Below are 15,164 nucleotides of genomic sequence, written 5' to 3'. Positions count from 1 at the left end.
GCTTCCTTTGTGGACACTTGTTCTAAAATAGTAGTTGAAGAAGCTGGACATATTTTGAGAGATTCGTGGCACTGTCTTGAGAGGCTTAGACAAGTTAAAGATAACAATTTTGTTTTTTTAACAGTGGATTTAGTTAATTTATTCAGTTATCCCCCACAAACAAGGGCTTACTATGTTTTATGAGAGTCTCTTAAAAAGTAAGAAGATGGACAAAAATAGAATTAACTTGCTCATAGACCTCATGGAAATGGTTTTGAAGAATAACTTCATCAGCTTTGAAGGAGAGATTTACGAACAACTAACGGGTGTAGCAATGAGAGCCAAATGTACCCCTGTATTTGCTAATTTAGTATTACTTGCCTGGGAGGAATTGTTTATTTTTTCATCTGAATATAAAGATAATATTTTGTCATACAATAGATTTTTAGATGATGTATTAATATTATGGAAAGAGGATGGAACCTCTTTTATAGAGTTTATTGATTATTTAAACACCACAACAGAATTTTTTAAATGTACATATGTATGGGACAATGAGGAGATTAATTTTTGAACATAACTATCAAAAAAACAAGCCAAGGTCTATGTAGTAATATTTATAGAAAGGAATCATATTCCAACTCATTATTACACTTTAACAGTTGTCACCCCTATCATCAAAGGAAAGGCATTATTAAGGGCCAAATGATGAGAACATCTAGACTGGTCAGTGACAACTCGACCTTTAAAAATGAATTATACAAGTTAATAGGAATGTTTTTGGACAGGGGGTACCCGCTTAAATTATTATTAAACATCAAGAGAGAGATCATGAGAAAAAAGGAAACCTGCTACATCCCTATTATACGAAATACGGCAACTATCACGAAGAGTGACTAACCTAGAAACGTTAGGTGCTAAACTTATACTTAAATACAATGACAGAGCTCAGGATCTGGTGGCAAGTTTAAGAAATGCCTGGAAGTTTTGCCTTAGTAACAACATTAAAGTTATTTTAGGACCTGAACCATCAATAGTGTATAGTAGAGGGAATAACATAAAGGGTATGCTTGAAAGAGAAACTAGCACTGGAAGAAAATCTTGTATGAAGAAATGTGCCATGTGCAAATATTGTAGTTATATAAATGAGGGACCTTATTTATGTGTAGATGGTTTCAAGTATACAATTCCATGTCCGGGGATATGTAACTGCAACACCAGAAATATTGTGTATGTTGCTTCATGTATTTCATGTGATGGATTTTATGTGGGTAAAGCCATTAGGAGGTTGCGTGATAGAATTTCAGAACACTTGAGATGTATTAATAGAAAGGATGAACACAATGCACTTTTTACATTCAAAAATGTGTAAGATTTTTAAGAAGTTTACATTTTTTATTATAGGCCGGGTAACCATGGGTGAAAGGGGTTGTGACATTAGTAATAAGGTTAGAGCTTTAGAGACAACGTGGCAATTAACATTAAATGCCCTGAAGTTGCTTGGCTTTAATGATGCTATTTCTTTAATGCCTATTTTAAAATTAAAGTCAAACCAAGTGTAACTGAAAAATTTATCATTTCAACAAGCAGTGCTTTTTTAGTATCATTAGGTTTTAAATAGAAATGGAAGACATTTTTTAGTGTTTTCATTGATTTGTATTATAAGTTATGGGTTATAATAGTAGTGACTAGTTAAACATCCTACCTTTAAATTTGTATGTTCGTAAAGTAATGTGACTGCATCAAGTTTTAACTTTGAATATTAACACAATTTTCTTAATATTACAGTGTTTTAATTTTTAGGAAAAGTGAAAAATAAGCAAAGAGAGATGGAATTTATTTATATGAATTGAGCCTATTAATGAAGTTAGCCAAATCATTGGGTTAGGTGGTGATGTAATCAATTAACTAATTAAATGTTTATATTTAATGAACTGTGGATGTTAAACCAAATGACTCTGAAGAAGGCAGTGGTTTATAGCCTGGTGAAAACGCTTATTCGTTTGGTATTTCTGTGTTTGTTGGCATATTAAAAGTGGAAGACCATCAATTTTTCTCTGGTGACTGTTTTTTATTTTCTTATTTTTTACAACTACTAGTCCAAACCCACAAAGCTAATAACTCTGCTGGTGAATCCTTGTTTGCCAACTTCATTGGCAAAACCTGGAATTCGTTGCCAAACTATATAACCCTACAATCCTCCAAAAGTGTCTTAAAAAAAAAACCTCAAACAGTATCTCAGTGACTTGGCTATGCCCATGTACCAACCCTGATTAAGTTATAAACTAAAAGCATATCCTGCAATTATCATAACTTGTAACTATATCACCAAGCTCTGCTTCCAATCTGATGTTTCTTACTTTTAATTGTCTGTCCATGAGAATCGAGTCCCTACTAGGGAATACTACTAACCCATTGTATATAATCACTTTGTTTTTATAATTGTTTGCTAACTTCTGTGTAATCTGTGTAAGTTTGTCTATGTGGAGCTTTTCTCCCCGGGCCTCCGCTGGAAAATGGACGTGTATCCAGTCGAACTATCCCGGTAAACAAATGTAAAATAAAATAAAAATAAATAAGTTATACTAGTGCCCAACCACATTATCATAAGAGGGGAGTAGTGAAAGGGCAGTACATCCAGATAAGTAGAATGACTTCGGACGACAATAACTTTGTGAGTGAAAGTGCTCTTCTCTTTGATATGTTTAAAGCTAGGGGTTACCCAGAACAGTTGACAGAAATATATAGTGAGGTGCTTGAAGCTAGAAAAACGAGGCTTGCCCCTATTTTTGGTTGTGTTGGAGGAAGTTTGAGTAACACCAAGACCATTACAAGCACAGGAGATGATGTTTACAATAATGCTTTGATCATCACTTATGATAGTGAGGCAGGAATTGTTAGAATATTATTGCAGATGAATGGGGTAGATTCACTAGTATATCAGACTTGCAGTAGATTTTTGATGAACCATTCAAGTGTATATACAAAAGAGGCCGCAACATTAAAAATGTTTTGGAAAACAACACACACCCAGGTTTAACAATTCTAGTAAGAGGAGCACACAATTGTGCCAATTGTGCACTTTGCCCTTATATTATAGTGGGTGATGCACACTACTTGAAATGTAGAGACACGTCTATTAAGACTATAGGTTTTGCTAACTGTAACACTAATGGAATTATTTATTTAGCCTTGTGCGACAAATGTGATGCATTGTATATAGGAAAAACCGAAAGAAAATTAAAAATGAGAATGTATGAACATAATTACGACATCATGAGAAAAAATATAAACAATGCTTTATACAAACTCACAAGATTGTGTAGATGCAGGTTTTTATTTCTTTGCAGTGTAAGTAGTACCTATTGACCCAAGAGGTGGTCCTTGGGGAACATGTTTGGAGTACAGGGAAGTGTATTGGCAACTGATTTTGGAAGCCAACAAGTTTCCCGGTCTGAATGATATGGTATCAGTAAAACCTGTTTTAAAGCTTAGGACAGCTAAACTTTAATATTTGTGTTGCTTTTAAATGTAATTTTCAGTTCATGCAGCAGATGGTGGTATTGTATTGCTTTTTTCATGTGGTTTTAACATGATTTTAAAACATATTTTTTAAAGTTTTTAACCATTTTAGAAGTATTAAAGAGTTTTTTGAGTTTAATATGATAAATCAACAAATATATGTACATATTTTATTAATGGATGTACAGGAGAGTATACAGAGAAAGAGGTTGGCGTAGAAGAAGTAGGATTGTCAGAGATGAAGAAAGTAGACAAGCGTATAAGGAGATGAGGTGCATGGTAAAGAGAGAGGTGGTGAAGCATAAGGCATATGAAGAGTTGTATAAAAGGTTGGACACTAAGGAGGGAGAAAAGGACCTGTTCCGATTGGCTAGACAGAGGGACCGAGCTAGTAAAGATGTGCAGCAGGTAAGGGTGATAAAGGATAATGAGGGAAACGTACTCACAAGCGAGGAGAGTGTGTTGAGCAGATGGAAAGAGTACTTTGAGGGGCTGATGAATGAAGAGAATGAGAGGGAGAGAAGGTTGGATGATGTGTGGATAGTGAATCATGAAATGCAATGGATTAGCAAGGAGGAAGTAAAGATAGCTATGAAGAGGATGAAGAACGGAAAGGCTGTTGGTCCAGATGATATACCTGTGGAAGCATGGAGGTGTTTAGGTGAATTGGCAGTGGAGTTTTTAACTAGATTGTTTAATGAAATCTTGGAAAGTGAGAGGATGCCTGAGGAATGGAGAAAAAGTGTTTTGGTACCGATTTTTAAGAATAAGGGTGATGTGCAGAGCTGCAGTAACTACAGAGGGATTAAACTGATCAGTCACAGCATGAAGTTTTGGGAAAGAGTAGTGGAAGCTAGGTTAAGAAGGGAGGTGATGATTAGTGATCAGCAGTTTGATTTCATGCCAGGAAAGATCACTACAGATGCGATGTTTTCTCTGAGAGTGTTGATGGAGAAGTACAGAGAAGGTCAGAAGTAGTTGCATTGTGTCTTTTTGGATTTAGCGAAAGCATATGACAGGGTGCCTAGAGAGGAGTTGTGGTATTGTATGAGGAAGTCAGGAGTGCCAGAGAAGTATGTAAGAGTGGTGCAGGATATGTATGAGGGTAGTGTGACAGAGGTGAGGTCTGCAGTGGGAGTGACGGATGCGTTTAAGGTGGAGGTGAGATTACATCAAGGATCAACTCTGAGCCCTTTCTTATTTGTAGTGGTGATGGACAGGTTGACAGACAAGATCAGACAGGAGTCCCCGTGGACTAGTTTGCAGATGACATTGTGATCTGAAGTGAGAGTAGGGAACAGGTGGAGGAGACCCTGGCGAGGTGGAGATATGCTGTAGAGAGAAGAGGAATGAAGGTCAGCAGGACTAAGACAGAATATATGTGTGTGAATGAGAGGGAGCATAGAGTAATGGTGAGGATGCAGGGAGTAGAGGTGGCGAAAGTGGATGAGTTTAAATACTTGGGATCAACAGTTAGAGTAATGGTGAGTGTGGAAGAGAGGTGAAGAAGAGAGTACAGGCAGGATGGAGTGGGTGGAGAAGAGTGTCGGGAGTGATTTGTGACAGACGAGTACCAGTAAGAGTGAAAGGGAAGGTCTACAAGAGGGTAATGAGACCAACTATGTTATATGGGTTGGAGACAGTGGCATTGACAAAAAGGCAGGAGTCAGAGCTTGACGTGGCAGAGTTGAAGATGTTAAGATTTGCACTGGGTGTGACGAGGATGGACAGGATTATGGATAAGTATATTAGAGGGTCAGCCCAGGTTGGAAGGTTTGGAAACAAAGCCAGAGAGGCAAGATTACATTGTTTTGGACATGTGCTGAGGAGGAATGCAGAGTATATTGGGAAAAAGATGCTAAGGATGAAGCTGCCAGGTAACAGGAAAAGAGGAAGGCCTAAGATAAGGTTTATGGATGTGGTAAGAGAGGACATGCAGGTGGTTGGTGTGACAAAGCAAGATGCGGAGGACAGAAAGAAATGGAAACAGTTGATCTGCTGTGGTGACCCCTAATGGGAGCAGCTGAAAGAAGAAGAAGATGATTTTATTATTGGATGTCAATATTTTATCTGTTTTACACATTTTACTTGTTTTAAACACTTGTATATATACACATTTTCAACTACAGGCACTTTTACAGGGTAGGCATGGTAACTTATTGTTTAATTGGGATTTTGTGTGTATATAAACTGTGTTCTAGATGTTGGCGCACTCATCTGAGGAACATATTTTGACGAAAATGTGGTGGTTCAGTTAATGCATTCTTATGTTTGTGTCTTGCTGTGTACTTCATTAAAAAGTGGATTGTACTCTGGTTGTCTTCAGTGCCTCCTTCTACAGTTTATTTGTTCTGCTTTTGGCACTTTTTCCACATTTTTTGGTTAGTTGTGTACATTTACTTGGAGGTTGTTACACAGTTGTAGTGCATGAGAAGAAACATCAGACTGATGGGGCAGTTCCTTTTCAGAAAAGGAAACATACCCATCAGTAAACAGATTTTCTTAGTGATTGGTATGTTGCATTACCTTTCTTGTGACTGGTGTAAAAACTATATAAGGTGAAATTTAGAGCACATTTTATTGGGGCAGCAGTACCATATTTTAGAACTGTTTTTGCACAGGATACTTTGCCAGCTACTGCATTTCACATCTTCACTAAATGTGAACTGAATGCACAGTCTAGGGACAGAGCAGGTTTTTGCTATGGCTTTGTTGCAGGGAATCCTGCTACTCACCACTTCCCATGGGTGTGGGGGAAATCTTCCTTAATGAAAACATTTACTTGTTACAGTGACTCCTGCTTTGAAAATTTTATCACATTTAAGTATGCTTACCGTAGTATTAGCTCTTATAAACTATTATTTTTATCAGTTACCTTTTCTTTTAGTTATATTGCTGTATTTATTTTTTAATTATTTAATAAAGTTAATTGCCAGAATGTTGGTTCTCTTTGGAGGCTGTATGATTTGCAGAATTGAGGGAGGCACCTGGTAATGCAGCTTTCTGGGAAAACATACTGAACCTGATCATCACCAACATGGGGACTCTATGCTCCAGACCAGAAGTGTATCCCTCACTGGTAAGATCAGACCATGAACTAATCTCACTGGATATTCACATCCCAACCCCACCCCCTGCCCAGAAAACCACAGTGAAAAACTTCTCTAAAGCAAATTTCACACTCCTCAAAACCGAGGTGGAATCCTTCAAAGCCCCTGGGCCTGTGGAAAATACGGCCCAGACTGCAGACTCCTTTATAAATGCATTCTATGAACACCTTCAGGGATGCATGGATCATGCAATCCCAAATAAAACCAAAACCCAATCCTCCAAAGGCAGACATCCTGTCTGGTGGACCCCAGCCATAAACAAACTATACAATAGAAGAGGAAGCTACTACATGATAGAGCAAAATCCCAAAAAGGGAAGGCATCTCTGATCAGTATTAGCAAATAACTACGGGCACTCATAAAGTCATCTAAGGCCAGCTTCGAGGGAAAAATTGCACAGGACACTAAGGATAATCACAAGGCTTTCTTTAGTTATGTTAGGAACCTGGGTGGGAATTCCCAGATATGCTCAGAATTAGTCCAAAATGACAAAAAATACACCAAACCCACAGACATTGCCAACATCCTAGCTGACAGGTTCAGCGCAAACTTCTCACCACCCTCCCCACCAAAAGGGCAAATATCTATCCCAGCAGAGTGATGCCCCCCTGACATCTCAGATGCTCAGGTAAGAGCCACCCTCTCCAAAGCAAAAAAAACACAGCATCAATGGGACCAGACGGTGTCCTGGGCTGCGTCCTACATGAACTCCAAGAAGAGCTAAACCCAAACATAAAACTACTGTTCAATCTTAGCCTTACTACAGGATATGTACCCAAAGAGTGGCATACAGCAACAGTGGTCCCTCTCCACAAAGGTGGTGCCTCAACGGATCCTGGAAACTGTCGCCCCATAAGCCTGACTAGCTTGGTCTGCAAAGCTATGGAAAGGATCATCATGGACCTCATAAATAAAGATATTGGGGACCTACAGACACTGGATCCTACCCAGTTCGGCTTTGTTAAGGGCAGATCCTGCCTCTTAAACCTGGTTGATTTCTTTGAAACAGTCACCAAGGCCATTGATGAGGGGAAGGTGGTCCACACAGTCTACCTGGACCTCGCAAAAGCCTTCGATACAATACCCCACTCGGGCATTATAGATAAGCTCACCAGCTTAAATATAAACTCCTATGTCACTAGATGGGTTGCAAACTGGCTCAAGGACAGAACCCACATGGTTAGAATTGCTGGAGCCATGTCAGACTCCAAACCAGTTACAAGTGGCATCCCACATGGCTCAGTCCTGGGACCTCTCTTGTTCGGTATATATTTCTCGGAGGTACAGGCCAACACAGAAGGACTGTGGCTGACCAAGTTCGCAGATGACTGCAAACTGGGTGCCATAATCGACTCTCCAGCCGACACAAGCATCCTCCAAAAGGGCCTCATAGAAACAGACAGCTGGTGCCAGAGCCATGGCCTCAAGCTAAACATCAAAAAGTGTATAGTCATCCCCTTTGGCAAAAACAAAGTGCCCACAAATTACCACATAGGTGGTAATCCATTAAGTATGGAAGAAGTAAATAGAGACCTGGGGACCCAAGTTGATAGCAATCTCTCATTTGACAACCACGTGGCCAAAGTGGTTAGAAAAACATTTTATATAGCCCACCTAATCATGATGGGATTCACATCTAGATCAGGGGAGGTCATCGTGCCTCTTTACTCATCCCTCATCAGGCCCATAATTGAGTACAATGCCCCTTTTGGGATGTACCTTACCAGACACCTGCAGCAGCTGGAAAGAACCCAAAAGTACCTCACCAAGAGGATCAAAGGGCTCAAACAGATGCCATATGCTGCCCGGTTAAAGAAACTCCAGCTCTACTCAGTGGCATACCGCCTGCTCAGAGGCGATCTGTGCCTGACGATAAAGCCATGTCCAACCCGGAATTAATGGACATGCTGCACCTCAGAAAATCCAAATCCCATCGAGCTACGCTCGAGAGACTTGAACCTCAGCACTGAAATAAATAGGACATGCTGGAGAGACAGATTCATAACCCAGAGGCTCCCTTCACTCTGGAATAAAATCCCAGTCCAGGTTAGGCAGAGTCCCTCATTGACTCTCTTCAAGAGGAATCTTGATGAGTGGATGGGAGATTGTAGGTTTACCCCGGGTATCACTTCTGTGTCACTGTTAGACAGAGGCACAGTATACTAACCTCGAAAAAGGGCATAGCAAAATTAATTTAAAATGGGTGGCGAAAGCCAAACACACTCTGGCTAAGCTTATAAATGCCCTAGGGCGGCAGATAGCCTAGTATGAACCTATGAACCTAAGAGCGTCTTACTCATCTGCCAACATGGATTCAGCATAAGCCTTCATAGGGAAAACAGGATTGTTTAAAACTCTGAAAAGGATGAAGACAAGGTAAATGGGATAAAACCCTAATGTTACGATTTACTGTTATATTGACCAGTCTTTGGTGATCTACTGACAGGGTAGGTATACTTAACTCGTTTTGTGTTAACAGACCTTAGAATGTTAGAACCATATTGTTTCATCTGTCTTGTGTATTACGTGGCTATCGGTTTATCCATCCCTTTTTTTTCCAGTTCATCTCAAGGAAACAGCTTTGCTGGCATGATGTACCAGAGTGTTCTTTTGAAGCACCATCAGTCCTTCCGAACTGTAAGTTTGGAAGAAGCAGCAACTCCCAACACTTCTCCACATCAGTGGCCAGGTACAGATGTTCTTATTTTCTGTCATAGTAATAAGTAGCTAAGCATTATATGAAGAACGTAAATTTATCTTATAATATTTTGAAGTAAGCCTGATTTTGCCATACAGATTTTTTTCACCTAATGCTTATGAGTCTCATCTGCACTTATTTATCTTGCATTAACTGACACAGTAAGTGAGGCACAGGTCACACTGGGCTACAGATTATAGAGTTGTGCAAATCTGTTGGATAGTTGAAGGATTTAAAGCCTTTAATTTTCTTGGTTAGGTTTCTTTGGAGCCTTTGCAGTTGAGCAATAGGCTTACATTTATAGGCTCATAGGTATATACTAAGCTAATGACTACCATGGCCTTTATAACCCTAGCCGTGCAGTCTAAACCAGTTGTATCGCTATATATCATGGGCATTTATTGGGAGGGGGTATGTTAGGAAGTTTGTGGAGGTTATCTTGGGGGGGGGGGTTGTCAGTTTGGGCATTACTATCTGCCTCTGTGTGTCTATCAGAGACATAGGGGGCCAGACCTGGGGTGAATTTCCGATTTCTCATCCATTTGTCAAGATTACAGCTAAATAGGGTTAGGGACAGACTCTGCTTTGTATGGAATGGAAGCCTGTTCCAGACCATGGGGATACCCTGAGACATGCATCTGTCTTGCCAACATGTCTTATTTATGGTATAAGTTGTGATGCTTTTCATATTGCAGATATGCAAGAGGTCCATCAGAGCTGAATCTGTAGATGCCTTGTATGCCAGGCATAGGTTGCTTCTCAGTAACCTATAGGAGATGGAATATAGAAATAGGACTTTAAGGTTATAACCTGGAACCTCTTGGTGAGGAACCTTTGTGGACATTCCAACTATTTCAAATGTCTAGTCATTACATGTCGAAGGGAGCATTGTACTCGATGACTAGTCTGATAAGGACTGAATAAAGTGGCACTATGACTTCCTCGGACCTGGATGCCATTCCCTTACTTGAAAGGTGAGCGACTTAGAATGATTTTCTTAATACCTTGACCACATGTTGTAAAAAGACCAGATTACTGTCTATATATGTTCCCAGATACCGGACAACCAGGTCAGCTGTTAGCATGTCTTATCCAAGGAGTAATTCATAGCTTCATAGGTAGGTACTAGGCTATCGGCCCTGGGGCCTATACAAGTCCAGCCAAAAAGGTACCCTGACTTTTGCCACCCAAGAAAATTGTTTTCCTGTGCCACTGTCTAGCAGAGCCACAGAGGTGATCCCCAGGGTGAATTTCCTATTCCCCATCCAATCATCAAGATTTTTCTTGAAGAGTGCAAAGGAGGAGCTTTGTTTGATATAGATAGGTAGTTTATTCCAGAGTATGGGAAGTCTCTGGGACAGGAATCTATCCCTCCGGCATGTTCTATTTATTTTGGTGACAAGGTTTAGGTCCCTAGAGCGTGTAGCTCTGAGGGATTGGGATTTCTTTAAGTGGAGTATGTCCAACAGCTCTGGGTTTGACATAGCTTTGCATGTTAGGCAGAGATCACCTCTGTGTAGGCGATATGCGACGGAGTAAAGTTGGAGTTTTTTGAGACTGTCTGCGTAGGGCATCTGTTTGAGGCTGGTAATCCTCTTTGTGAGGTTTTTCTGCGGCCTTTCCAGTTGTTGTAGATGTCTTGTTAGGTACATACCAAAAGGGGCGTTGTACTCTATAATGGGTCTAATGAGTGATGAGTAGAGGGGAACAATGACCTCTTTTTTTTTTTCTGGATGAGAAACCTTTTGTGATGAGGTGTGCCATGTAGAAGGATTTCCTGACCACTGTGGCGATGTGATTATCAAAGGAGAGACTACTGTCCACCTGTGTCCCAAGGTCTCTTATCACACTTTCAATGTTAAGTATACTACCGCCTATGTTGTAGTTCATGGGTGCAGAGTTTTTAGCAAAGGGGATGACAATGCACTTTTTGGCATTGAGCTTGAGTCCATGGCTTTGACACCAGGCATCTGTCTCAGTGAGGCCCTTTTGTAGGATACCTACATCGTTAGGAGTTTCGATTATGGCTCCTAGTTTGCAGTCATCTGCGAACTTCATTAGCCAAAGACCTTCTGTGTTAGCCTGTACTTCAGAGAAGTAGATACCAAACAGGAGAGGCCCCAGGACTGAACCCTGTGGTACTCCACTTGTCATTGGTCTGAAGTCGGATTTGGAGTCTGCTACTTTCATAGTGTGGGTACTGTCAGTGAGCCAGTTGGCAACCCATCTTGTGACATAGGGATTTATACCTAGTTTAGTGAGTTTATCTGTAATTCCAGAGTGGGGGATGGTGTCAAAAGCCTTGGCAAGATCTAGATAGGCTGTGTGAACCACCTTACCCTTGTCTACGGCTTTGGTAACTGCTTCACAGAAGTCTATCAGGTTTAGGAGACATGAGCTGCCTTTTACAAACCCGAACTGGGTGGGATCCAGAGTTTGGAGATTACCAGTGTCTTTGTTTATAAGTTCCATGATGATACGTTCCATGGCCTTGCAGACCAGGCTCGTCTGGCTAATGGGGCAGTAGTTCCCGGGGTCCGTGGTGGCTCCTTCCTTGTGGAGTGGGATAAACGTTGCTGTGCGCCATTCAGCAGGCACAAAGCCTGAGGTGAGGCTATGATTAAACATGGTACTTAGGTGGGGTGCCAGTTCGTTCTGTAGATCATGTAGAACGCAGCCCGGGATGTTGTCTGGTCCCATGGATGCTGTGTTCTTGGCTTTGGAGAGTGTGGTTTTTACCTGTGCAGCCGTGATTACAGGAACTTTGCATTCTTCCAGTGTAGAGATGGGCTCTTTAGGGAGTGAGAGGGGGGTAAAGTTTGCCCTGAACCTATCTGCCAGGATGTTGGCAATATCAGTTGGGTCTGTATATTTAGTGCCATTGTGCTGTAACTCAGAGCAGATCTGAGTGTTGCCATTGAGATTCTTGACATAGCTATAGAATGCTTTGTGGTTGTCTTCAGAATCAGTGGCGATTTTGTTTTCATAACTAGCTTTAGAGGATTTTATTAGGGATCGCAGCTTCTTACTGAGGCTGACCAGGGAGCTCCTCCACTCGTGGGATTTTACTCTCTTTTGCAAGAGTTTCTTCCTTCTGTTGTACAGTTTGTTTATGACAGGGGACCACCAGATTGGCTTCCTTTTTTTGGAGGATAGCATATTGGTTCTGTTTGGGATAGCACGATCCATGCACTGATGTAAGTGCTTATAAAGTGCAATTGTGTAGGATTCAGTAGTCGTAACTGTATTGTCCATCTGCATGGGTGTCATGAAGTTCATCACTTCTGTCTTAAGAAGCATGAAGTTGGCTTTGGAGAAATTTTTTATCATGGTTTCCTTAATGGGGGGGGGGTGGAGGCAGGATGTGGATATCTAGGGTAATTAGCTTATGGTTGGATCGAACCAATGAGGCGTTGACTTCAGGTGTGGAACACTGGTCACTCATATTGGTAATGACTAGATCTAGGATATTGTTGCCCCTGGTGGGGGTGTGGATAAGTTGATCCAGGGCATTGGAGTTCATGAATTGGAGTTGTTACATGAGTAGTTTTCCAAGTTAATGGTGGGGTAGTTGAAATTGCCCATTATTAGGGTGTTTGGTTGAACCCTAATATTTTCCAGTACATCAAGAAAAGAGGAGTGGGAATCCTGGGGCATGGTGGGTGATCTGTAGCAAGCTACAATTTGGATTGCAGTTTTGCCCAGAGTTAGTTGCACTTGGATAACCTCAGCTGCATTATGCTGAGCAACTAGCCTGGAGGTGTGGATATCCTTAATGAATATGGACACACGTCCGCCTTTGGTGTTCCGGTCCAGGTTACATGGCCGAAAAGTGTGGTATGAGTTATAGCCTGGTAGTGCAGGGGTGCTCTCTGGAGCCTTGAACCAGGTCTCAGTCACTGCACAGATATCGATGTTCTCCATTTTAAGGAGTGCCTCCAGTGAGTGCATTTTGAGATTTAGACTTCTAACATTGAGTAGCATCACCCTCAGTTTTTGCTTGCCTGTTCCTGTTATGGTGGTGAATTTGTCATTTGAACTTTGCCTAAAAATGGCACTATAGGGGCGGCAAGAACCATAGCCAGTATCCAGAATCCCAGGGGTAACAGGTGCAGGCCATCTCTGGCAAAGCATCGTGGTCTGTCGACAATGTCATCCCAGGCAGACAGATACTGGATCCCTTTAGAATGGCACCAGAAGCTTAGCCAATTGTTGAAGTCGATCATTTTGTCCTTCGGCATCATTCTGGGTGATGGCAGAATGCTACTCAGGGCTAGGGTCATACCTGCCTGGGCTACAAGATCGGAGAGCTGTTCCATGTCTTTTTTCATGTAGTCCAGGGAGGTACATCTCAGGTCGTTCACACCAACATGGACAATGACAGACTCATATTTGTACTTGTTGTGGAGTGACCTGAGTGTGTGGGTTATGTGGCGGATCCTGGCACCTGACAGGCAGCTGACGGTAACCTTCTCCTTGTTTAGCCTGGTGAGTGGGACATCAGAATGCATATTGAGTCACCCATGACTAGTGTGTTGGCTACGTTGTTTTGCCTTATTGGCAGTGGTTGAGTGGCACACCAAGTCTGCGGGCTATGTGTCATTTGGGTTGTGTTGGGGTGGAGGTTGCTTGCATTTCTGCTTTGGAGGTCTCTGTTGCTTGAGCAGATTATTATTGATAACCTCCGCGAATGTTTTTGTGTTTGTGTGTGGATTTTGGTGATGTAGATTTAGTGAGACTATGTGATGAGTGTGGTGTGGTGCAAGTGTTTACCTTCTCTTCTTGACTGTCAAGTTCAGTCTTGATTGGAGAGAGCTTTACCTCCAATTTGACTAGATAAGTGCATCTCTCACAGGTTGCAGTGTTGGGTGGTAGGAGGAGAGGGTTGTCTGTGTACATGAGGCAATTTCTACATTGCCCCAAGATGCCCAGATTCATCAGATAGACAGGAGAGAACACTGGGAGCTGACCCTTGGACATGCCTGAATAAAAAACTATTTTCCTGTAGATAAGTGAGGAAAGTGAGTACAAGAGCTGTTTTTCTCTAAGCAAGTGAGGAAAGTAAGTACCAAAACTGTTTTCCTCTAGGTAATGAGGAAGGTTGAGTGCTGTAGTAATTAGTAGGTTATTTAGTGCTTACAAGTTCTGAACAAGTGCTGATCACGAATAAGCAAATTCAAGTGCTAAAAGTAAGAATTTGTATCTGGACTAAACTAGTTACAGGAAAGGGGGAAACAAGTGCAAATGTGGGCTTTTAAATCAGAAAGTTGAGAGAGATTGAAAAACTGCCCAAACGGCCAATAACTACAATTTCTGGGCCAGAACCACTCCTTATGTGGTAGATAGGTTACCTAGTGCTTATCACTCCCACTGATAAGCTAGAAGGCTTCCCTCCAACACAGAATGCTTGGGGGCTCAGAAGCTTACATATAGTCCTGGATACAGCAAATCTGAGTCTGGACTACAGTAGCTACAGGAAAGGTATTTTTTTTTTTTTTTTAAGTTTTCCTGAAAGGCACCATAATGCATTTTTTGGCATTGAATTTTAATCTGTGACTTTGACACTAATCATTTTTCTGTGTTAGACCATCTTGTAAGATGTTTGTGTCATGGTGGGGAGTCTATCATAGCTCCCAGTTTGCAGTCATCTGTGAACGTGGTCAGCCAAACACCCTTGACTTTACCTCCAATAAGTAGGTACCGAATAGGAGACGTCCCAGTATGGAGTCCTGAGCTACCCTGCTGATGACCAATCTTAGTGGAGGTGGTTTTGCCAATCCTGACTTTTTGAGTTTTGTCTGTGAGCCAGCTGGCAATCCAGCAAGTTATGTGGGGGTTTATGCCCAGTTTGGTGA

General features: G+C 41.4%; 1 protein-coding gene across 1 annotated transcript in view; it reads left to right on the top strand.

Moving 5' to 3' along the window:
• DMXL1 (Dmx like 1) overlaps positions 1-15,164 on the top strand; it is a 2,737,735-nt gene that overhangs the window by 1,585,637 nt on the left and 1,136,934 nt on the right. Inside the window, exon 28 of the mRNA XM_044059165.1 lies at positions 9,173-9,300. Within this exon, the coding sequence (XP_043915100.1) occupies positions 9,173-9,300 (128 nt within the window). The remainder of the gene's footprint in view (positions 1-9,172; positions 9,301-15,164) is intronic.

Source organism: Protopterus annectens, chromosome 17.part0, assembly GCF_019279795.1.
Source record: "Protopterus annectens isolate FY-2018-M chromosome 17.part0, PAN1.0, whole genome shotgun sequence".
Classification (NCBI taxonomy): domain Eukaryota; kingdom Metazoa; phylum Chordata; order Ceratodontiformes; family Protopteridae; genus Protopterus; species Protopterus annectens.
This window is presented reverse-complemented; position numbering and strand designations above follow the sequence as displayed.